The following is a 25,441-nucleotide window of genomic DNA, read 5'->3' as shown; positions in this document are numbered from 1 at the left end:
TGGAAGATCTCTACAAAAATCGAACTTCTTGCGGGCAGAGCTTCGACTCGGGAATCGCACTTCTCGGGATCTTCGGGATCTCGGGACTTGCTTCGGGTCTCGGGGATATTACCGGGGCTTCAGGGTACTTCTGGCACGCAAAACGATGTAAAACGGGAGAGAGAAGAGAGAAAATAGCAACCATAAACGGCTGGCCCTTCAAATCTATTTATAGGGCAAATTTGGCCCTTGCCACGTCGTGGCAACCTTGTTCCACGTCGTGGGCTTGGTCGTCACTGCATGCGTCATCCCAAGTTGCATCTGGGGGCCTTCCGGAGGTGACAGGACACTTGCCACGTCGTGGCACTGCTTGCCACGTCGTGGGCTCTGACAGTTTTGGGGTTTCGCGCCCCGAACTTCAGAAATTCATAACTTTCGCATACGAACTCCGTTTTCGACGTTCTTTATATCTCCGCGAAGGTGAGATTATGCTCTACAACTCTCGTTTAGACTCCATTGGCTAATTTTGACTTTATTTTTAATATATTATAAGTATATTACTTATATATTATCTTTAGTAGGCCGGGACAGGAAAACTCCGTTCGAAATTCATAACTCCTTCATCTGAACTCCGATTCCGTCTGTCTTTCCGTCGATGCACTACTATCGATGAGATCTTCAATTCTCATTTAGATCACTAAGGATAGTTATCTATCTACCTTAAATTCACTATTTACGTCGCGCTGGGTCGTGCCGGTTCTGTCGCGAAACTTCGACAGGTCATAACTTCTTCGTTATAACTCGGATTTTGGCATTCCTTATATCTCCGGAATCCTTGTTTCGACCACTACAACTTTATGTAAAGATATCGGACTTATCTCATACTTTACTTTTGACGCTTATTTTTTTATTCTTAATTCATTAAATAAGAAAATAAACACATAAATCACATAATTCGAGTATGATTAAAGCAATTCAAGTATGGTTATTGAGCAGCGTGTAACTCCGAGAGGGAGTGCAAGTTCACGGAAGTGAAAGCGGCAGAGCAGAGTTATGATTAAAGCAATTCGAGTATGGTTATTGAGCAGCGTGTTTGCGGCAGTGGATTAGAAGCTCACCCGGTTTGGAATGTCTGCTGAGGTCGCGGAGGGAAAATCCGCAAGTGTAGAGCCATGAGGCTCGGAAGGGATGCAGGGAGAGAGAGAGTCTTGAACTCTCAGTATGATTCTGATCAGGGTATGGGGTGTATATTAGTGGTTCATCCTGGGGAATGTTTGAGGGTATTATCAGTGCGTCAGGTTTTCCCAACCTGAGGGTGTAGGAGCTAGTTCAGCACGTGTATGCGGTTGCAAAAGGAGAACTCGTGAGAGTTGCTCCGAGATTGAGAATGGGTCACTCCGTCGTCACGGAATGGATAGAGTGGCATTCGGATCGGGGATTCGATGGTTCAGGGTTTTCTAGCCCTTATGGGTCGAGTGATTGTTGAGATTTGGAGCAGAGTTGCATCTTGGGTAATTCTCGGATATTAGGTGTGATTATCAGAGGGTACAGCCAGTGCCCGATTCGAGACGGTGGTCAGGACACCGTAATGAAAGGGAAAGTGTGTTCGAGTTTCGATGGGTATACCTTGTGAGACCTGGTCCGATCAAGGCCAGGTGGCACGTTGTGGGAGTATTTCTGGAGTTGAGTTGCTGTAAGCTTCGAGGACGAAGCCTAATTTAAGTGGGGGAGAATTGTAACATCCTGAAATATCAAGAGTAGAGTTGAAGGACTAAAAGAGTAAGTTGTGAAAGAGTGACTCGGCGAGTAGAGTCGCGACTGGGTCGCGTACTAAGTAGCCGACTCGGCGAGTCGGTGAGGAGGACTCGGCGAGTAGGCGTTGATTGGAGAAAACCCTAATTCTTGGGGTTGAGCCCTATATAAAGAACATTATGTTTTCCTCCCAGCCTCTTTATCACCCCTTGAGCCCCAGAAAACCCTAAATCACGGAGAAGCACCATTGTTGAGTGGATTGGAGCTTGGAGAAGTAATTATTGAAGGAATTTTGAAAGATCGAAGGCTTGGAGCAAGGGGCTTTGCTTGGATTCGAATTACATTGCAGTTGGGGCATCCATTGGAGGTAATATCTCGTTCTTGGGCTATTGTTATGTTGTTTCTTCATTTTGGGGTTTGTGGGAACTTGCCTATGGATGTAATTGGAAGTCTAGAGGTTAGATCTGAGGTTGCTACCTCAGATCTGGAATGGAGAAGAATCAGAGAGCATGAAAGTCCCTAGGTTGGAGTGTTTAGTGAAGCTTTCATGTCCCAAACCCTAAACCTAAGTGCAAAGAGCCTAGATCTCGTTGGATTCACGTAAAGTTTGCCACTTTACGTGATGAAGGGGTTGTAGGAAGCTAGATCTATGTTTTGGATCAATTGCATGGCTTGGATTGCTTCTGTTTGGATTCAGACCGGTGGTACTCGGCGAGTCACACGGGTGTACTCGACGAGTTGTTAGAAGATGAGCCGGAACTCGGTGAGTTGGAAGAACAACTCGGCGAGTTGGATGAAGATGGCCTGAAACTCGACGAGTTGTATGAACAACTCGGCGAGTAGGTTGAAGATAGCCATAGACTCGGCGAGTCTGTTCCTGGACTCGGTGAGTCTTGTCGAAGAGTTCCGATCTTCTCTGGATGAGTCGAGAATCGGTGAGTCAAGGGATGACTCGGTGAGTTGTGTGCGAGAGGACTCAGAAGTTGTGGGACTCGGCGAGTCTCGGGGTGACTCGGCGAGTTAGGTCGCGGACTGAGTGAAGTTCTGAGTATGGGAACTCGGCGAGTCATCGGGTTGACTCGGCGAGTAGGGTCAGTCAGGGGTTGACTTTGACCTTGTCTTTGACCAAGGGTTGACCAGTGGTTTCCAGGGGTATTTTGGTAATTGTTGTTTATTGTTTGAGTTCAGTGTATTGGTGGCTGTCCAGAGGTGGGGATCGTATCAGTGATCGGAGCAGCTTGGGTTGTCCGTTCAGTCGGCAGATTCGAGGTGAGTTATCCTCACTATATCTATAGGGTCTACAGCACCAAGGCCGACCCCTTTATCGGATGGAAATCCGGGTAGTGTCTGTTGTTATAATATTGCGGAATATGAGCCGGAAGGCATTATATGTTGTGGTCCGGAAGGCATTACATGTTGTGGGCCGGAAGGCATTGCGATGTGGACCGGAAGGTCATGGCCTGGAAAGGCGTATGTGTGTAATTAGTATGTTGACTGATTCGTAGGGTGATGTTATGCTAGTGTCCGGTTAGGCCGGTATCTTGGTTAGGGTAATGATATGTTGATCGATTTGCTGACTGTGATCTGTTGTATGATTATATGTTATGTGCACAGTTGCTTGGTCTGGGGTTTGACCCGATATGTATGGCTGTTCTATGATCTGTTATGTTATGTGGGCATTTTATGTTATGGGCCGGAAGGCGATATGTTATGGGCCGGAAGGTAATATGTTATGGGCCGGAAGGCGATGTGTTATGGGCCGGAAGGCAATATGTTATGGGTCGGAAGGCGATATGTTTTGGACCGGAAGGTTGTGGCCTGGAAGGGCGTATATGTGGTTGGTATTTTGGGGGTATCTCACTAAGATTTCGGGCTTACAGTTGTGGTTTTATGTTTTCAGGTTCTCAGGAGTCTGTGGCAAGGCAAAGGCGTGATCGTACCGTTCCCCGTGTTGGTGTTTTATGATTTGAACCTGGGAAAAATACTCTATTAAATAATGTATTGAAAACCTTTTTGTAACAACGTTATTAAAATGGGTGGTTTTTGAAAAGTTTTAATTGTTTTGAAATTTTGGTCGTTACAACCTTCCACATCTATTCGTACTTTCCTCAGGAACTACTTCGACTCCACCAGGTCTCTTTCTACTACTTTTGCTTCCAGCACTACCTCATCCTAGGCTGACCCTAGGGAAACCTCTGGCTCAACTCGAACCAGTCCTCAGCTGCTGAAGGCTTCCTCGCGATGCCAATTAGCCATCACCTGGATACCATCACATGTGACGAGGCTCAGATAATCCTTCGAGTAAAAGACTCGTCCCTACAACGGTTAGACTCAGACGAGATTTGCGCAATAGGGCCAAATCCACCACTCTGAGATTATTCAACCCTGATCACATGTGACATGGCGTATCCACTTAATGGCTAACTCCCATCACTCAAAATCCCACAATGCACAAAGCAAGCAGCATTCAGACAAGGGGAAAATCTAACCACAACATACTCAAGCAATCATACACACATAGCAAAAATCTGAACTAGCATGCGACACAAACTCATAACTCAGGCATAACCTAAACAGACTATCCTACTACTGTCTAATCAGCACTATCATGCAAGTCAAACACATATAATAGGCACATAAGGCATCATTCCTAGATCCTTAGTCCTAATCTAGCATGTTGTTCTATCAACTGATAATCATAACATAAACTTGTATGGGTATTTTTTTTGGGTACTTACTTGAGCTCGGCTGATTGCATGCACCACACCTCTTTTCTCTTTTCAAAGTTCTTTTCTTTCTGAATTCTTTTTGCTTTTCTAAAAGCGTTTCCTTTCTCAAAACTCTCTTTTTACAAAACTGTCTTTTCATTTGAAAACTTTTATACCAATTCCTCAGTTTGAGTTCAGACGCGCCCGAGAGCATGTCCGAATCCCTCAAACCAAGGCTCTGATACCAACTTGTAACGTCCCAAAATTCAAGACTAAAAATTTCTTTTAATAAAATATTACTTAAGGTAAAATCATCATTTCAAAACATAAACAGAGTATTAGTTTTCAAAACACACGTTCATTATCAGTGTAAAACATTCCCAGGCTGACTAATTTATGGTGTGTGCCATGCGATCATCCCGAGCTCCATTATCTGCTACCGGAAGTACCTGAAACCAAAACTGAAAACCGTAAGCACGAAACTTAGTGAGTTCCCCAGATACCACATACCATACAAACCATTCATAACCAAGAACCGACTTATCCATAATCAAGTAAGGTGCTATGTGCCAAACATAGTCTTGCCATTATGCCACGGGCCGCGCGTGGTCTTCCTGGTCAATCCTGGGCCGCTCCCTGGGTCTTACAGACATGTGCCAAGGGCCACCCCCTGGTCTTCTATGCAAGTATCACAAATAAAACCGTACATACTACTTTACTTAGCTAAACAACATACAGTGTGCCAGAAGCCACCTCCTGGTCTTTCATATATAATAACATACAATGCGCCAGGAGCCACCTCCCGGTCTTTCATACATATTGCCTAGGGCTAACCCCCGGGTCTTCCTATCATCCATAATAACATACTGTGTGCCAGGAGCCGCCCCTGGTCTTTCATGCGTATTCTAAATGGGCCGGCATTGGTGCCTTAGAACCATACAAACAGTGAGGAGACTCACCTCGCACTGCTGAACCCTGCTGATAATCCTCTGACTGCTGACCGACAACTCTCTGAACTCCTGCTCCACTAGCTCCCCGAGCTACCAATATCAATGCAACACTTAGTCTAACTATCTCCCGAAAGTCAACTAAGTCAACTCAGGTTGAAGTCAAAGTCAACCTTCCAGGTCAACCCTACTCGTCGAGTCACCCTACCGACTCGTCGAGTTCATAAGAAGTCCAGAGTCCTTCCACCCACGACTCTACTCGCCGAGTCAGTCCATGACTTGCCGAGTCTACCGATTTCCGAGTCCTGACCTGTCCAACTTACCGAGTCTCTAATCGACTCACTGATTCGAGTCTAAACTCGAAGGGTTTGGGGTTTCCCGACCTGACTCGCCAATTTGCCGAGTTCATGCCCAACTTCATCCGACTCGACGAGCTGTTCATCCCACTCGTCGAGTTCCTCCTCATCTTCAAGCTACTCGCCGAGTCCACTCAAAGGACTCGCCGAGTCCATACGGTCCTCCATACATGCAGAGGACTTTTGAGTCATGCAGGGACTCAAATCTGTAGATCTACCCTTCCCAAGCCTATTCCTCACGTGAAGTTACAAACTTTACGTGTAGAGAAGGAGATCTAAGCAAAATACACCATAAACTAGGGTTTAGGGCCAAGGGGCTTCAACATTGACTCAAGGGCTGATACTTTATGCTTCTCTAGTCCATAACACACTTGGATCTGAAGTAGCAACTCCAGATCCGGCTTCTAACTCGAATGGGTGACAAACCATGGCTTAAAAGCCCCAAATCTCACAACCATGGAAGATCTAAAGGAGAGAGACGACTTATTACCTTCAATATCTCAGAAGGGCTCCACAAAATCCAGATCTGAAGCCAATCCTTGAAGCTTTACTGATTCCCCCCTTTCTTCTTCCTTCAATTCTCCCAAAAATGGCTTGGAAGCTTGAATGCACAACAATGGAGACTCAGGGTTCACTTTCTGAATGAGGGAGGCTCTAAGGAACCCTAATGGAGAGAATAAGGAGCTTAAATAGCGCCCAAAGTCCTGGATTTAGGGTTTTCCTCGCACAGACCAGACTCGCCGAGTCCACTTGGCCGACTCGCCGAGTTGGTCACTTACACCTCGACCCGGATCCCGCTCGGACTCGCCAAGTTCCTCCTTAGACTCGCCGAGTCGCCCCTAAAAACTAGTGTTTTCTTTCCTTTCTTGGCCTTCAAAACTTTGGGTGTTACAAGTGTACTTGTAGAAAGTGGGAGCTTATTGGAATTCCATGCAAGCATGCAATTGCAACCCTAAATGAAATGCAGACAATGCTAAAAATGTGGGAGAACTATATACTTATGCGTATAAGGTGTATTGGCTTGATACATGGAAAAAGATGTACTCCTTCAAGGTGGAGCCTATCAAAGGTAGAGCTATGTGGCGTAAAAGTGACTACCCAACAACTCTTGTCCCTCCACCACACAACAAAGTTATAGGCAGGCCAAAAAAGAAAAGGAGGATTACAGTAAAGGAAGGGATTGAAATTCAGCAACGTAAGAGCCAAGAAAACAGTCAAAGTCAGAATGATAATGAAACTCAAAAGCTGAGCAGGAAGTTTTTGGCTGTGACATGTAGTAAGTGTAAGCACAAGGGGCACAATGTTAGGACCTGTAAGGGCCAATATATGAATTGATGTTCAAGTACTTTAGTTGTTTATGTTAGTTAAGACTTGCTAATGCACTTTAGTTTATTTGGTAATGATTGTATACTTTAATGCCCTTTTTTGGTACATTGATGCCTTTTTTGTTGCCCTTTTGGTAATGTACTTTGATGCCCTTTTATGTAACAATGTAATTAACATTTTTTGGTAATGTACTTTAATGCCCTTTTTTTTGGTAATGATTGTGTTTTGGCATTAATTTATTATGGTATGTAACTCAATATATGCATGTAACCTTTTTTGGTGCCCTTTTGGTAATGTACTTTGTTATTGCTTTATTTTCTCTTATAAAAGCATGTAACATGTTATGGCAATGAACTCAATATATGCATGTCAAACCATTACAATTGCATATTCAAGTGAAGACAAAAACCATTACAATTGCATATTCATGTCAAGATAAAACCTTTACAAATTCATATTCATATAAAGATAAAACCATTACACTTCCATTTGTGATAAAAGCATTACATATCCAATGATCTAGAAGACAACACTTACAACATATATAAACCACCATTAAACCTTCTAGCACCAAAAGACAACATTTTTAGGTGGTTATTACCAACAAAAAAACCCTAACTTCTAATTCCTAATTCCAAAACAACACACACAACAGAAACAAGGTCCACGAGGCAAGCAAGTACATCTTCAGCTGACCCACTTCAACCTCATACCTATTCATTGTTCTCAACAGTCATGGTATGATAACAATTGATCTTTGACATATAGGGGGATCGACCCACCCCAAAAATCCACATCTGGATCCCTACAAAAATACATTAAAGTAGAAGAGTTATTGCATAACTACGAAATAACATAACCTAATATGAGTTTGCTTACCATTTTAGGGCATGCATAGAAATGACGACAAGAGTTTTGTGAGGTCCATGAGGTTCTCACAATAGCAACATTCCCACAGAAGCAGAGCACCATTTTTAAAGCTCGTAACAGTAGAAGTAGATGAGAGACGAAGAAGAAGAAGACATTTTGTTGTTGCTTCTCTGTAAATCAAAATGAAGAAGATGAAGGGTATTGTGTATGAGTATGTATATAAAAGAGAAATATGATATTATTTAAAATAAGGAAGCAAAAGGACCAAAATGCCCTCACATGGAGGGCACGTGATGGCCCTAACGGCTCCAAACAAACGAACTAAGACGGAATGGACTAAAACCCAGGAAAACCTTGATTTTGGACCTTCGGTGCAAGCTGGAAACTTTTTGGACCCCATCCAAAGATTTTTGCAAACCACAATGACCAAATTTGCATTTTTGTCTTATTATTATTATCACGTAATAATATTATATATACATAACCATATCTGGTGCGCACAACGTATGTCATCAAGTATACATCTAACACATATTTCAGACAATAAGCACAAAATTCATAGATAAACTGTCAATCGATATTTAATATTTTTAATAAATATCTGTATTAAATCATGTTTATGAAAGTAACTATACACTCACCTGATTGAGGTGGAAGATCCCCATGAAAGCTAGCTCCTTAGTTAATGCTACTGCTACCCCTTTTTAACATCCTAAATATGAATAGCACTATGTTTCAATATTTGTTCGTATTTATAAGCTTATGATTTGTTCGTATCTATTTTGAAGTGTTTAATATCACGGTTTTTCAATTAAAAGTCTGATTTTAAGCTCTTATATCATAAATACTCTCAATTTACCATGTTTGTTTGACTTTTTGCTAGGTTTTAGGAAAAATACAATTTTTTATCTTGAAACTTTAGAATATATTCATCAGATTTCAGATTTGTTCTTAAAAACTCTAGTGTTTTTTTTTTCGAAATCCGAAATTTTAGCCAAAAATCAGGAATTTCAGTCTATAATGTATTGTCGAGAAAAAAAAATTGTTGGTCCCAAATACCCAAATTTGTAGTTGTTTTTCTTTTGGCTATTTCCTTTAAATTTACATATTTTTTTGAACGACAATCAAATATATTAGCACAAAAAGGGACTTAAGTGAGAAGCTCAAGTTAAATACAAGAAAAATTCAATAAAGATACACACCATAAAGACCGATCAATATTACAAAATTTAGACACGTTTTTAATCCAATTGAAGATGTTAATACTAATATCATCACCTAAAAGCATAACTGATTGCTTTTCATTTCTGAAGATAATTCCAATGGGCGCCTTCCAAATCATCCATATCCATAATCCATAAAATAGAATCAACAAGGGACAAATTTACATTATTAATGTAGTTAATTTCCTTATATTTAATATCTATAAACAATTGTTTTTATACTTGGAAGAATGTGTGCGTGCGCATAACTTTACGTGCACATTAATTTCTTTTTAGCATATTTAGATCATATCTCGTTTTTTGCACACAAATTTAAAGTTAGATTCAAAAACTGATTTGTAATTTATTTTATAATCTATGGGCTTCCATCATCTTGATTCTTGATGACCAAGTTACCACAACTTTATAAATTTTCACCAATGCTCAACGTTTAATTTTTTTTGATCTATTATAAATTAATGTAAAACTTAAACTCTATAAAACAAACTGATGTCGGCATGTTTACATATAATACACTTTTTCGACCTTAATATATTTAATTTATATAAACAAAAGACTGGTACATTAATAATTGAGTGGGGTTCAAAGGGCCCCTCGATTGACCTTATAATTATTATTTCTAATTTTTACATCACCATCAACCCTTTATTGACTCTTTAAACCATCTACATTTGTTTTCTACCATAAACAAACCATGACTATTATAAAATTACAAAAAGAACACCACACCCAAAAAAATGAGCAATTATGCACCAAAACCACTCACAATGGTCTCATATTTTTAGCACAAAACCGCTCATTCTTGCAAAGCATAATGTTCTTTTCACATTTTTACATAAATACTGGTTAGTTTACAATAATAACCACCTTCAATGGTTCAAAATCATAAGAGAATCTATAATCCTCCAACTACTTAAACTCATGTACTTTTTTACTCTTTTCCTCCATCTTCCTTGCTCCTTTTAAGTAAGCTTTCATCATTCCACCATTACCAACACCTATAAAAACACGAAAAAACACCTCGGGGGCTATTTTCCATTGTTGTTTTTTGTGTTCCTTCACTAGATTCTTTTGTTTTTTGAATTAATGTACTTGTGCCAGGGGAATCGGGTGAAAAAACAGCATTTTGAGAAGCAAAAATCCGAGGTGGAATACCCGTGGGCCCCGGTTCAGGTGGCAAATTGGCAGACAAATAATGATTTAGCATCTGAATTATTTGACTGAAATTTGGACGCGCATTTGGATCTTCCTTCCAACAAGACGTCACAATTACAGCCAAATCCTCTGGGAGATCCTCAGCACTTGGCCTCACATTCTGTATCATAAAGAGTAAAAACAATTATATATATATATATATATATATATATATATATATATATATATATATATATATATATATATATATATATATATATATATATAAATCTTCTTTATTTTCAGAACAAAAAAAAAAATTAGTTAAATAAAAAAGATGTGTGTGTACCTTGAAAGCAGCAGCATAGGCTGCCTGGAGATTTGACATCCCCTCAAATGGTAACTTATTATGTATAAGCTCCCATAACACAATTGCAAAGCTGTAAGCATCAACTTTGTGGTTATAATGTTTCTTCTCACCCTGCCTCAGTGTTACAGTGCTGTAAAGCTACAATCACATAACAAATATCCGTTTTTTAGAGAATCAATTTGTTGAGATTTGGCTAAAATAAATTAAGCAGCTTCCATGCTTATAAAAGAAGTCCAAGGCTTTGGTAGGATTTCTTTAGTGTTCTTATTTATCTATTATTCCCAACACAATCACGATATAGAAAACAACGAAAAGATAGGATTTTTTTTTTAATTTTATAAAATCGAAACATTTGAAATATCACCTCTGGAGCCATCCACCGGTATGTTCCGGTTTCTGCAGTCATCATTTCCGTTAATGTTTCTTCTCTGGCCAAACCAAAGTCAGCAAGTTTTACCATTTTGTGGTCTGCTGTTAACAGCAAATTTTCTGAAAATAACAAGAAATGAAAATTTTTAAGACATCTGCATTTGTTTTTATATAGGAACAAGTGAAGGAAACTTACCTGGTTTTAAGTCGCGATGAATGATCCCATGTGAGTGTAAGCACTCCATTGCACGAGCTATATCAAGTGCAAAACCTATAGCAACTTTTCTATCCAATCCCTTTGGTCGCATATTCACCATGTATTTCCTTAATGTTCCACCAGTAAGAAGCTCAGTTACTACCACCATCACTGGTTCTTTACATGCTCCGATAAACTGTGATTACAAAAAAAAAATGGACAGTGATATACGATTTTGATATTCAATATGCATTATAGAGCATACTACCTTTACTAAGTTCTTGTGTTGCACTTTAGATAACATTGCAACTTCTCTCACAAATCGGCCTTGGATTTTTGCAATGCTGTCAGGTGTATCGCCTTTGTTTACAATTTTTATTGCAACATTCATGTTTTTATACCTGGCAAAATGCACAAAATCAATAACAATAAAGTCAGATGCCTCAAATTGAAGGATATGATATGCATCTTCTTAATTGATTGCAAGCGAAGTGTGGTTTCTTCAATGAAAAGAAAATCAAGATGAAGTAGACTTACTTGCCCTCATAGACTTTGGCATGTGCACCTTCACCGATCTTTGGACCGACAAAAAGAAGTTTCGGATCAATTAACCACTTTGCTTCCAAATTAAACTCCTCATTAGTCGAGTAAAATCCGTTTCCAGATCCCATTATATCTCCGAATTCTCGTACAGGATTTAACACAAAAAATATTTTTAAGACTGCATTTTGAAGTTAGACCCGCAAAAAAGGGATCAACTGCAACAATAGAAGTCTAGTGGAAAGACGATTGAGCTTCAATGTAGGAGAATCATACTCATACACAAGCCTAAGATCATATACAGAACTAGGGAATCTAAATGAGATTATAGAAATTAAAAAAACAAACACCAGAGACCTGATGCAGAGCTTTGTTCCGAGAATCAGAGTATATTAATGGCGACTTGAAGAGGTGAAAAGAGATTGAATGAAAGAAGAAGACAGATGGGTGGTTGAAGTTAAGGGAGTATATTGAAGGTTTTAGGCATTATTTGGGGTTGATCGGCAGAGATTGAGGAAGGGAATTGGGAGTGTTTGTCAGACAAAATAGTTTGAATTATTTGAAGTCATTAAAAATAATTAGGTGAGAAAAGGGCAAAAGCGATGGCGTAAACTGGGAAATTCTAGGCTATGTGACACGTGGTTCAAGATTTAATATACGTCGTCCCTTAAATCGATTGATATTCGATTCTATATCTTTATGTGTGTCTACAAAATTTATTTTTATGAGATACTTATGAAAATATCTTTATTATTACTTATTAAGTATTGGAATAAATTTATTTCTTTTACTATTTATTAAAATCACCGTCAACTCCGAACTATGGTGGTTTGGGATTACAGATTACGTACCCTCCTCTCACACCTCTCTTTCTTTTTCCTTTGTCAAGTGACATCTTGGTTTTGCTTCCAACTATTTTTCTTTCATTTGCATCGAGTATTTACAAAAAAATGTATACTTTTTCAATTACATGACATTTTTATGCCAATAGTTGAAATCTATAACTTTTACTTATAAAAGTCTTCCAAGCAAATAATAAAAACTTTCGAAATATATAAAATTACATAAAAAAAACATATAAATATAAACTAAAATATGAATATAATGATGATAAGTTAAATTTTCTAAGCTACAGTTATTAAAAGTTAAAAGTAATCCAAATTTTAGTAACAAGTGTACCGGTTATGTAACATCCCAAAATTTAGAGCAAAATATTTCATTTTTAAATAAGTAATTATAAAACTAATTGTCTGAAAACATTCATAGTATCATCTCATATCAAAACCCATATGTCAATAATTGAAACATGTCATAAAAAAACAATATCAACGTATAACTCCCAAAGATCTTATGTGCGGAAAAACATAGTGTAATGTGCTGCGATCATGCCGACTCCTTTCCCTTCGAAGAAGAAGTATCTGAAACCAAAACTGAAAACCGAAAACACAAAACTTAGTGAGTTCCCCATCATACCACATAATCACATATTGTCAAACATATATGGGTGCCCGACCTACCCTGTCAGACATATATAGGGTGCTCGGCTTACCATGTCAGGCGTATATGGGTGTCCGACCTACCCTCCGGTATATTTCAACCGGTTACGGGGTCTATTTCACCCGTTACCATATCATAAACATACTCTCAAGCATATCTGGGTGCCCGACCTACCCTCCGGTGTATTCCAACCGGTTACGGGGTCTATTTCACCCCTACCACTACCACATAATAAAATAGCAATAATCACATAAATCATAACAGATAGTGACATACCAGACAATCATCTCTAATATAACAACGACTAGTGGGGCGATATTGGTGCCTTCGACCCACTCATACAGGAAGGTAACTCACCTCGAATATTGGAATGTAGCTGAAAATCCTTGACTCCGAATGTCAACCCAACTCATGCTCCTAAACATGAAAGATTTCCTTAATTACCCTTTTTGTTGGGTTTTAAGCATTCTAACACTCCTATGGTGTATATGCAACCCTAGAAACATTGGATCTATGTTTTCTCTAAAATACATGCAAATTTGATTTTTAAGGTTTACAACCTAACTAGCATGTTATGGGGTACTTGTAATACAAAACTTTAAGTAGAATAACATACCTTTCTTTTGTAGTTGATTGCTTGGAGTTTTAGAGCCTAGCACCAATAGTATGGATGTCTCAAGTGGTGTCACAAATCACCCAAAACAACTTGGAAATACTTGAGAGAATATGATGCTTACTAAAATCGACCCACCCTTGTTTCTCACACACACTAGTGTCAATTCTAGAACCAAGGACCTCTTTATATATTATGGAGGATTAGGGTTAAACCCTAATACCCATGACTCTTCATTTACCTAGGATCCATGGGTTAAAAGCTCCATGGACTTCCATATACTCTTAGCCCATCCTAAATAAATCTCGAGTGTGCGCCCCTTTAGAGAAGAGATAGGGAAGCCAAAGGTGAGTCTAGTAGGTGGACGTATCGAAAGTGTTCTTGCCTCTATCATTAGCTCGGGTAGCCCAATCCATATATATATATATATATATATATATATATATATATATATATATATATATATATATATATATATAAGAGTCCATATTTAATTAGCCTCTTTTGATCACTAAATTAATTCCAAAATCAATTCTTGATCAACACTAATTAAATAATATGATTTCATATTAATATATTATAACTTATAATATATTAATAAATCATAAACATCTTATTCTCAAAAGTATGTCCATACAAATTGTTAGGTGAAGTGCAAACCAAACGGACCATATCGGGTCGGGTCAAGTTCACACCAAATATAGTTACGGACTTAGACACCTTATCCAACAGTCTCCCACTTGGATAAGTCTGATAACTATAGTTGCAAGTATAACTTCAGGAACCAACCAGCACTCGTAGCTCTTTAAAACTCTTTGAACTATGAAGCGCAATTTTAGATAAATGATCATATAATCCTCTGTTCTCAAGATATCAGCCAGACAAATACATGGAACAATGTCATACTTATTGTCCGACAGTTTGTTTCTCGATCTCTGATTTGCTTGACATAGAACTAAATTGAACACATCAATTGGGTTCTGATCGGGCCCGACACATAAGTCAAAACCAAATCATCGAGGGGCCTAAATATCGTTTCTATTGCTAGAAGGAACAAATAAACTTTGACTCATATGCTTGTACTGACTACTAGTTGAATTATGCACAAAAGCACGTTTTATGACATCAAGTTATTGATGCGTTTTCGTACAATCAATGGATAACCAACTCATAGTCAACAACTCACATCTCTAGGTTTGAAGATATATGAAATTATCGTCTCACGATCACTCGAGATAAATTCCATGAAGTGATACAAGTGAGCGTGAGTTTAATCCAATACTCAGACCTTATGAGCACTCATGAATGTTGCAACAACCATTGCAATGTCTAATGCACCTTAGACAAATCTTACAAGCCAAATTCATGACAGTCTTAATTCAATACCTACTTCCAACGTATGACCGACTGTGGAGAGTTTTGAATAAAATAATTATTCTGGAAGTCAAAACATGAAAAATTGAAACAATAGTAAATGATTAACATAAGATAGTAACACCTCACTTATAAATAAATAATAACTTTTATTTAATCATCAAATGTCAATTACATTTTACAGGTTTCAGAAATAGCTATCTAATTATTAAAACTAATATCGTCTCTCAGCCCGATGCTCTTCGCATGTTGCAAATGCCTAACCCTAGTCAGTCCCTTCGTGAGGGGATCTGCAGGGTTCTCTTCTGACGATACCCTCTTTGCCACGATGAGTCCTTATTATATCTTGTGTCTTATGAAGTGATATTTTCTGTCATTTACTGGGTCTACCATGATCTCTTGGTTCCTTGGCTAAGGCAACCGTACTATTGCTGTCACAGAAAATCTCCATAGGCTCCTGTATAGCTGGTACAACTCCAAGGTCTCCAATGATGTTCTTCAGCCATATCACCTCCTTTGCTGCTTCACTCGTTGCTATGTACTCTGATTTACAAGTAGAATCAGTTACTGTCTCCTGTTTGGAACTTTTCCAAGTAATTGCTCCTCCATTCAGGCTAAAGACCCAGCCCGACTGAGAGCAGAAATTATCCCTATCAATCTGAAAACTAGCATCGCTATACCCTGCTACTCTTAAGTCATCACTCCCACTGAGGGTAAGAACCCAGTCCTTAGTCCTCCGTAGGTACTTGAGAATATTTTTTACCGCAATCCAATGAGCCTTGCCAAGGTTTCCCTGATATCTGCTGACCATGCTCAAAGCAAAGGCCACATCAGGACGAATACAAGTCATAGCATACATGATCGAGCCAACAGCGGAAGCATATGGTAATCGACTCATCTTAGCTATCTCAGCCTTTGTACTCAGACTCTGAGTCTTACACAATCTGGCATTGTGTTGGATCGGTAAGTCTCCTTTCTTGGAATTCTCTATGTTGAACCACTTTAACACCTTATCCAAGTATGTACTCTGACATTAGTCCAATTAGTCTTTTACTCATGTCTCTCAGTATTCTTATATCTAGGATATAGACAGCTTCTCCAAGGTCCTTCATAGCGAAACACTTCCCAAGCCAGGACTTAATCTCCTGCAAAGTTGGGATGTCATTTCCAATGAGTAGTATGTCATCCACATACAGTACCACAAAACTAACTATACTCCCACTAGCCCTAACATATACACAGGACTCATCCTCGCTCCTCGAAAAGCCAAACTCTTTGACTTTCTCATCGAAGCAAAGATTCCATCTGCGAGATGCTTGTTTCAATCCATAAATGGATTTCTCAAGCTTACACACTCTATTAGGGTACTTTACATCGACAAAACCCTATAGCCGATTCATGTAAACATCCTCAGCCAACTTTTCATTAAGGAAAGCGTTTTTGACATCCATTTGCCATATTTCATAATCATGAAATGCAGCTATGGCTAGCAGAACCCTAATAGACTTAATCTTCGCTACTGGTGAGAAGGTCTCATCATAGTCAACTCATGGAGTTTCAGTAAAGCCCTTCGCCACCAGTCGCGCTTTGTAAGTATGCACCTTCCCATCCATATCGTCTTCTTCTTGAAGATCCATTTGCACCCAACTGTCTTACGACCTGGTACACTGTCAACCAAGTTCCAAACTTGATTGTCATACATGGACTGAATCTCGCTGTCCATAGCCTCCATCCATTTAGCAGACTCGAGGCCTGCCATGGCTTCCTTGTAATTATTAGGTTCGTCCAAATCTATCAGTGTACTATCACTGATAAATGTATCACCTTAAGTAGTGATGTGATAACCATAATAAAAATCAGGTGTGTTCTGAACTCTAGTGGAATGCCTTGATGGTCCGGACTCATCTATCGGCTCAATAGGAGTTTCCTCCTCAGGTTGGTCGCTAGTGTTTGAGGTTCCTTTACCGCTTGACTCTTGAAGCTCTTCAAGGTCAATTTGCCTCCCACTGTCTCCTTGGCTTATAAATTGTCTCTCACGAAAAGGATTTATGTATGTGTTTAAGAAACCATAAAAAAATCCCAGAAATGTGTGATGCAAATATCAACATGACAAACCCGAATAATCCTAGAAATTGTGTTATTGAGTGATTTTAATAGGATTTGAAGACATCTGATTTGAACATACGTACACATCTGATCCTAGCCGTTGATGCAATAAAAACTAAATCTTAAACACACTAAATGTAACACCCCGGTATTCAGGTACTTCCAAACCCATCCTTATGGTTTTAATTTATGTCAATTTGGTCCCTGTGATAGAAGAAAGTAGCCATGAGAAGCCCTAGTGGCAAAACCGTAATTTTGAAAGGATAAGAGTACGCCATGCGTACGAGTGTACGCTTAGCATACTAGGCGCGTGCCCTGGTATGCAGGGCGTACATCAACGTACGTGGGGCGTACTCATTAGACTTGGAAAACCCTAATTTTTAGGGTTGAGCCCTATATAATCCCCCTTATAGCCTCATTTCCTTCACCCTTTCAGCCTCCACCTTCTTTGAGTCGATTTTGCTAGCCTTAGCCCTTGTGTGTGTTGAACTTAAGTGTGTGTGTGTTCTTAGTGTTGAAGAAAGAAGAAGGGATCCTTTGAGAAGCTTTGGTGTGGGATTCAAGCTTGTAGATCTGAGAACTTCATCTCTTTGGGGAGCTCTAGAAGGTTTAAAGTCTTGAACTTTATTTGTATATCTTAGAGATCTAGCAATATGGAGTTTTATGAGTTTGTCCCCTTTTTCTTGGACTTGATGAGTAAATGCTACTCTAAGACCAAAGGAGCTACCTTTTCAGAAGATTTGAGTTGTGTTAAGCCATAAAAATGCTTTTGTTGACTCATTTAGTGTTTGCATGAAAAGGTAGTGGTCCTTAGTTGTTAAGACCAACTAGGAGGATGGTTTTGAGTCTTAATGATGCATGCATAACCATAAAGTTGGAAACTTTATGGTTAAGAGCAACTTCTTGGACATGGATCTGGTTTGTGGACGTTTGGTCTGTATAGAATAAGCCTTTTTCGAAGTTGTGCATGGCCACCACGTATGTGGGCGTACCACGGCGTACGCTGGGCGTAGGTGGTCGGCATCGCGTTTTGGTCAAGGTGGAGTACGTTGAGCGTACAGTTGGGTACGCCCCGCGTACTCAGCCTATTGGGTTTTCGAGTTTAGGCTTCAAGCTTTGGGCCACCTTTTGGGTTTGGATGCTTGGACCCTTATTGGTCCATATGATTTTGGGTGTTTTAGGCTAAGTGAAGCGTTGGGCCTTGGGGTGAGGCCTAAATAGGAGTTGGGACCAATTTGGAAAATTGGGCCAATTATGGGCCTTGGATGGTTATTTAGTGGTGGGCCTTTTGGATTAAGATTTGGGTTTGGGTCTTAGCCCAACTAAGGAAAAAGACTAAAGTGGCCATTTACCCTAATATTCGACTATTAGCTTAGAATGTAATCTAAGTATTGATTAGATGAGTTTTATGTTGTGATAGCGTGGGGATTTTAGTGAGCTAGCAGTCGGAGGCTTTCAGTGTGATTCAGCAGTGTGAGGTGAGTGTTCCTCATGGTACTTTTGGGTAGAAGGCACCAAGGTTAGCCCTTTTGGATTGTTATCTTGTTTATCGTATGATTGAGTATTGTAGTGATCTGTTAGATATGATGATGTTATGCTTAGTGATCTGTAAGATCTGTCTGCTTGTTATTAACTGGTAAATTGTGTGATTATCTGTTATATATGTGTGTCGACACGGTGTATGTGTGGTTGGGTTGAGGTGGACCTACTTTGTGTTGAAGGCCAACAGACCTAGGAGTCCCGGATAAACTGAAGGCTAGTGAGGCGTACCAGTCAGGCCGAAGGCCCGGAGAATGGTCCAGATGGGTTGAAGGCCCGATGTGGCGTACCATTCATGCTGAAGGTTCAGTGAGCGTACCAGGTAGATTGTAGGCCAACGGGACGTTTCAGTTAGACTGACGGCTTTGTATGCATGTTGTTTATTGTTATTATGTTGTTTTGTATTAGGTTGGTACTTTGGGGAAAGTCACTAAGCTTTGGGCTTATAGTTTTGGGTTATGTTTCAGGTACCTCAGATGATCGCGGGAAAGCGAAGGCTTGATCATGCACCATCATGTTTTGTTTATGATTTTGGGAAAACTTTGATGATAGACATGTTTTGAAAAACTATTTTTGTAAACAAGTGATGATTTGGATTGTTTAAAAAGTTTAAATTTTCCATGAAATTGTTGGATGTTACACTAAAATATCTAGAGCAATTAAGGGCTGAATCCACGAGAAGCTTATGGTTAAACCAGAAAACTAAAAGCAATGTAATTCAGAAAATAGTTCCCAAACAGTCAACCGAAGATGGACGATCCACTAAAGACGAAGGAAGTTGAAGACCATGAAATATTGTTCCTTAAATATAGCGAATTATACGTTTCAAAGCATTCATATGAGGTTCTTGTGGATCATACTTATAAAGGCAAAGACAAACTTAATGGATGAAATAGGCTATATCAAGATGGGTGAATGTTAGCGAAGGACTCCAACGAGGCTACAATAAAGAGTCAGATTGAGAACAAGTTTACGAGCAGAGGATAATTTGGATTTTGTGTTAGTAGGAGTGTTATAGGGATTACATGTGAGCATATCAACACGTGAGAGAATGTTACGGGAAAAGATAGTTTGACAAAGAAAAGGACCATAAGATGATCTTGATGTAGAAATGCCTAGAAAAAAAACGAAAACGAACCCGGATCAGTCATAGCAAACTCGGTAGATAGCCAAGAGATGACAAACCAAATGAGAGTTGGGGAGGAGACATCAAGGATAATATCATCAACATAGAGAAATATATAGATAGTATCAAGACGTTGATGGAAAGTGAAAAGGGATGTATCAGATTTGCTGCTAATAATCCTAAGGAGGAGATAGACATCAAAACGTTGATACCAAGCCCATAAGGATTGTTTAAGACCATAAAGAGCCTTTCGATGCCGACATACGTGATTAGGATTAGAGGTATGGATATAACCGTGAAGTTTCATGAAAACCTCATAAGTAAGATCCTTATTCAAAAAAGCATTTTTGACATCAAGATGATGTATATGTCGTTCTAAAAAACAGTGCTAATAACGGTATGCACTGTGGCAAACTTCACTGAGTGGCCGGCGGGGCCAAAAGACCGAAAATGATGGTTGGCGGAGTTAGAAGATTATGAGAACATAGTGCTAGCATGACGAAATATATCATTGGAAGCGGCCCAAGGAGACAGGGCAATGCACTATGTGGTGGGCCAACAGAGTGAGCTCTATACAAGGTATGAAATAAATACCAAAATTATAAATTACTTAGAAACCGAGAAAGGGTCAAGATTTGTGTTTTTTAAGCATATAAAACCAATAACTAAAACTTCAAGAAACCCTTGTTCAATAGTGATTTTTTTTTTCAAGACTGTTGAAATAATTTTAGAAAAACATATCAAGATTTAAGGTTTTTGAGCATATAAAACAAATTATTTAAGTGATTTATAAGCAAATTGAGTTTTCATTTTATAGCCTCCAATGACTCTTACCTAATTATGGTAAGTTTTTCTCAAGAGTAGCTAGAATTCTCATTGAAATGGGTGTGACTGGATGAATATATTGGCATAATTTATGTAGAACTAGTAAAGAGGCCCATGCATTGCACAGGTTAGATGTTTTTTGTTGTTTCGTTGTTTCATCGTTTTGTTTGTGGGTCATGTATACAAATACTAAAAGGGGTGAAATAAAAGTTCATTGCCCTTTGGCACAGAACCATATCAGTTGGGTGAAACCCAATAAAATAAAGTATATTGTCCTTTGACACACAACCATATTAGTTGAGTGAAACCTAAAAAAATAAAGTACATTGCCCTTTACAACCATACCATTGCCTTCCAGATGTAGACATGCTTGGGCCCTACAACTAATAAAAATTGTTGCAAAGCTCCCCTGGAAATCAATTTCAAAGGTGAAAAAGTTTTTTTTTTTTTTTTTTAATATCTTTTTTACTAAATTGTATAAAACAAAGCATATTGCTATTACTGGAAATCAAAAAGAATGAAAACATGTTGCTTTTATGGTAAAAAAAGTACACTGCGTATATTGGTACGGATTTCAAATTATAATTCCTTTTTAACAGATTCCAAAATAATATAAGAAGCATAAAACATAGTGCTAAATGCAATAAATAACAACATAGTTCTACTTATTTGTTTTTATACCATCTTACTTTCATTTCTTTCTAATACAACACTCCACTTTCATATTAAGTCGTTTTACTTTGAAAAATCTAATCAATTGTAGCATTTTATTGTAATTTTTTTTCTTATTAAGACATTTTGCTTAGAAAAATCTACGCAACTATAGTAGCAAAAATTGTTTTCTATTTGAATAACATTGTCATACATGGGTAGATTTTTCAAAGTACAAAGTTTTAAAAGGATACTATAATAAAGAAAATAAATGAAAGTAAGTTGTTGTTTTTTACGTTTAAACATGATAGCATAAACTCTGCTACCTACCTCTAGCTTTAGTCGATCCGGGTCTTCAATATATTCCTTTTCCTCCCAATCTGCAGCTTGAAAAGTAAGAAAAAAACACTTGAAAATATAGCTCAAAGGACAAAAATAGAAAATATCATGTTTAATGCTCAATAAAAAAAATCCAAAAAATGTCGTTTATGACCTTTTTGTAACACCACCAATACTAATAATATGGGGATTTTATCATACTTATGTAATTTCTGCTTACATAAAGTGACACTACAAATACTACAATAAGAAAACCACTTAGTGAACTGAGAACTAAAAAACATGAATAAATCCATGAGCTTACCAAAAAAGGATGGCCCATTCGTAAGTTGAATTTCTAGTTACATTTTTTAAGTATATTAAATTTAATATACACCATAAAATAACAGTTTAATCATCATCAATGCAATAACCAATCAATGCCTTGTAATTTGAACAGATAAAAATGTGTTCATCCACTTGCATAGTAACATCAAATATGAAACAGTCATTTTGAAATATAATGAAAATTTCTTGTTTTGGAGGAAGTAATGGAGTGTAGCAAAGAAAACAACAGGTTATGAAAGTAGTTACATTATAAGTTATAACCTTCTTCCCTCATTGTCACTTCCAATGACCTAAGCAACCCACGAATAGTCTCCCCCAGAGGGTGAAATCTATCATCCACAGTAAAACTATGAACCTCACTCTTTACCTCAATTGCACTTTGACCATTTACCTTAGTCAACTTATTTCTTTTAATCATTGATCTAAGTTTCAATACATTATCCCAATCCTTATTGACAGCATGCATATTTGATAACAGAATCAAGTACCCAACATGACTCGAATCATAACCAAACAGTTTACTTGCTGCAATCTTTCCCAATTTTGTGTTATGATGAATCCTACATGCACCAATCAAAGCACCCCATATCTGAGGCCCAACTGCTACATGCATATCATTAATAACTTCAATCGCCTTATCAAGTTCTCCCATACGCCCAAATAAGTCAACCATTATTGCATAATGATTTAATTCAGGTGGTAGTTGATACTCATTTACCATGATATTGAAGACTTCCATACCTTCTTTAACCAACCCTGCATGGCTGCATGCAGATAAAATCGAAAGGAATGTCACGTTGTTTGGTTTGATTCTTGAAATCTTGACCATGGAATTGAATAAGTCAAGAGCTTCCCTCCCCTTCCCATGAATTCCATAACCTGCAATCATTGTGCTCCAAATCACAATATCTTTATCATCTATAGCTTTGAATACTTTAATGGCGTTATGCAAACTACCACATTTAGAGTAAGAATCAATGAGTGAAGCTCCAACAAAGGAATGATCTTCAAAGCCATGTTTGATGACATACCCATGAAGGCACATAGCTTGTTGAAGAACTCCTAATTCTGAACAAGATGTGAGGATTTTCACCATAAGAATAGCATCTGGTTGGATTTTGATAGACAACATGTTAACAAAAACCTCCATTGACTTATATGCCATTCCGTTTTGGACACATCCATTTAACAAAGCTATCCAAGAAACTACATCTTTCTTAGGCATCCTTTCAAAGAGTTCCATGGCTTCATCAGGGGAAGAGCAGAACATGTACATGTCAATTAGAGCTGTAGAGACAAACACATCTAACTCAAACCCTTTTCTTACAGCAACTTCATGGATCTTCTTGCCTTCTTCTAAGTTACACATGGCTTCACATGCTTGAAGAGCACTTATAACAGACACCAGATTGGGTTCAACCCTTTTACACATCATTTCATTGAAAAGATTTAATGCGTCATCAGCAGCTTCATTATGAGCATAACAAGAAACCATAGAAGCCCAAGAAATGGCATCTCTTTCTTCCATTTTCCTAAATAAAGTAGCTGCAGAAACTAGTGAACCAGATTTTGAGTAAACATTCAGTAAAGCATTACAAACTGAAAGAACATTTTCAAAGCCCTTCTTAATCACAAATCCATGAACACAACTTGCAGCCATAAGATCTGGTAACTGTGCATAGGCGCAAAGAACACTAACAAGTGTTACTGAGTCAGGACTTACATGCCCCTCCATTAACATTCTTGAAAAGAACTCTAGTGCTAAATATGAGTCGCTATTCTGCTGATATCCAGTAATAATGTGAGTCCACATAACAGTATCTGGATCTGGATATTCCTCGAAAACTCTTAAAGCTTCATCCAATCGTCCACTTTTTGTATACATGTCAATCAGAGCAGACCCCACAAATAAATCCGAATCCATCTCATACTTCTTTTTAACAAACCCATGAAGCATTCTTCCATACCCGAGCTCCCACAATCCAGAGCATGCCTTTAAAGCAATCGATATGGTAGCCTGGTCAGGTATTTCAACAGACAACATATCACGAAAGAGCTGAAGAGTTTCTACATATGACTTCTTCATACAGTAACATTTCAGGAGGGAATTCCATATATACACAGTTGGTTGAAGCGTTTCATCAAACAGCTTGCGTGTGGCTTCAAGCGATGAATATTTGATATAGCAGTTACTCAACTTGGCGGCAATAAAACTATCTTGAACAAACCCAGTCTTGATGGTGAGAGAATGCAATTGTATGACGGAGCTACAACTGCTACATAATCTAAAAAGATCAAGAATAAGTTCCCTCCTTTTCATTCGAAGAAATTGAAATTTCAAAAATTAGCACCTTGATTGAATACAATCGACTAGGTTTTAACTGCTTACATTAGTCGTTAAAATAGAAAAACCAATGTGCAAACCTAAATGTCCTTGAGGCTGACTGATATCTTAACACTTTTTTTCATTTCAGTTTCTATGTTTGTGTTCCGAAAAAATGAAAATCTCCCGTTTCTTAGTGCTTTCACGGTGCTATTTTGGATTCTTCGTTTGCTGTGAAGCAAAGTGATATCAATCAGAGACGGCGATTGATTCGCCGGCCAATCTTAGCTTATCTTGATGATTACTCGTTGCAGTTAGATTGTTTCATTTTTGCTTGTAAGGATTTTTTGAATCTAACCAAATGATTTTATTTTTTTGTTCATACGTCATTCAATTTGCCAAATATAATTACGTGGCTATGAATTAATTTTTTTCCACGTAATTTTAAAAGTTTTTCTATTTTAATGTAATAATTATAAAAATATAGTAATAAATAAATATCAATTTTATTAATGGACTTATCTTTTTATTTCTAAATTTCTAAATTAAAGTTCATTAATTTATTTTGTTTGTTTATTTATATTTAAAAGATAAAAAAATCAATTTTGATAATTCATTATTTGTTTTTGTTTTCTTATAAATCCAAATTTTTCTAAATATTTAGACCTTTATATTTAATTTTTTAATTAACCCATGTAATACATAGGTGTTACACCTAGTTTTGTTATAAACAAAGCTTTTTGGAGAGAAGAAAATCGGGGGTATATTTTATAATTAGTAAAATGACATAAAAAACCCTAGTTTATTAATTTTTATTAAAAAAATTGAAGACGTTTTAGTGGATTAGGTTGCAAAGATCTCGATCAAAACTGCAAAAATTTTCAAATGGGTTGACCCACCAAGTCACTATTGAAGGAGAATATGAAAAAAGTAAAAAATTATGACCCACAC

At 38.0% G+C, this 25,441-nt stretch overlaps 2 protein-coding genes across 3 annotated transcripts; both read right to left on the bottom strand.

Annotated features, from left to right (window-relative positions):
* Positions 1–9,831: 9,831 nt before the first annotated feature.
* LOC111876403 (serine/threonine-protein kinase STY13) lies at positions 9,832–12,334 on the bottom strand. Of its 2 annotated transcripts, none has more exons than XM_023872921.3 (6): positions 11,768–12,334; positions 11,499–11,631; positions 11,231–11,426; positions 11,030–11,154; positions 10,645–10,803; positions 9,832–10,476 (listed from the first exon to the last, which is right to left on the bottom strand). In XM_023872921.3, the coding sequence occupies exons 1-6, from the start codon at positions 11,899–11,901 to the stop codon at positions 10,150–10,152; spliced, it is 1,074 nt and encodes a 357-aa protein (XP_023728689.1). In that variant the 5' UTR covers positions 11,902–12,334; the 3' UTR covers positions 9,832–10,149. The 2 variants fall into 2 exon arrangements, with proteins under 2 accessions (XP_023728689.1, XP_023728690.1); XM_023872922.3 differs by having other exon boundaries at positions 11,772–11,907.
* A 9,996-nt stretch (positions 12,335–22,330) lies between these two features.
* Positions 22,331–24,861, bottom strand: LOC111876404 (putative pentatricopeptide repeat-containing protein At3g01580). Its single transcript, XM_023872923.2, has one exon. It carries the CDS (start codon positions 24,485–24,487, stop codon positions 22,415–22,417), a length of 2,073 nt encoding a protein of 690 aa, XP_023728691.1. The 5' UTR covers positions 24,488–24,861; the 3' UTR covers positions 22,331–22,414.
* Positions 24,862–25,441: the final 580 nt, after the last annotated feature.

This window comes from Lactuca sativa, chromosome 2 (assembly GCF_002870075.4).
Source record: "Lactuca sativa cultivar Salinas chromosome 2, Lsat_Salinas_v11, whole genome shotgun sequence".
Taxonomy (NCBI): domain Eukaryota; kingdom Viridiplantae; phylum Streptophyta; class Magnoliopsida; order Asterales; family Asteraceae; genus Lactuca; species Lactuca sativa.
Note: the sequence above shows the minus strand (reverse complement) of the source record. Positions and strands in the feature narration are given on the sequence as shown.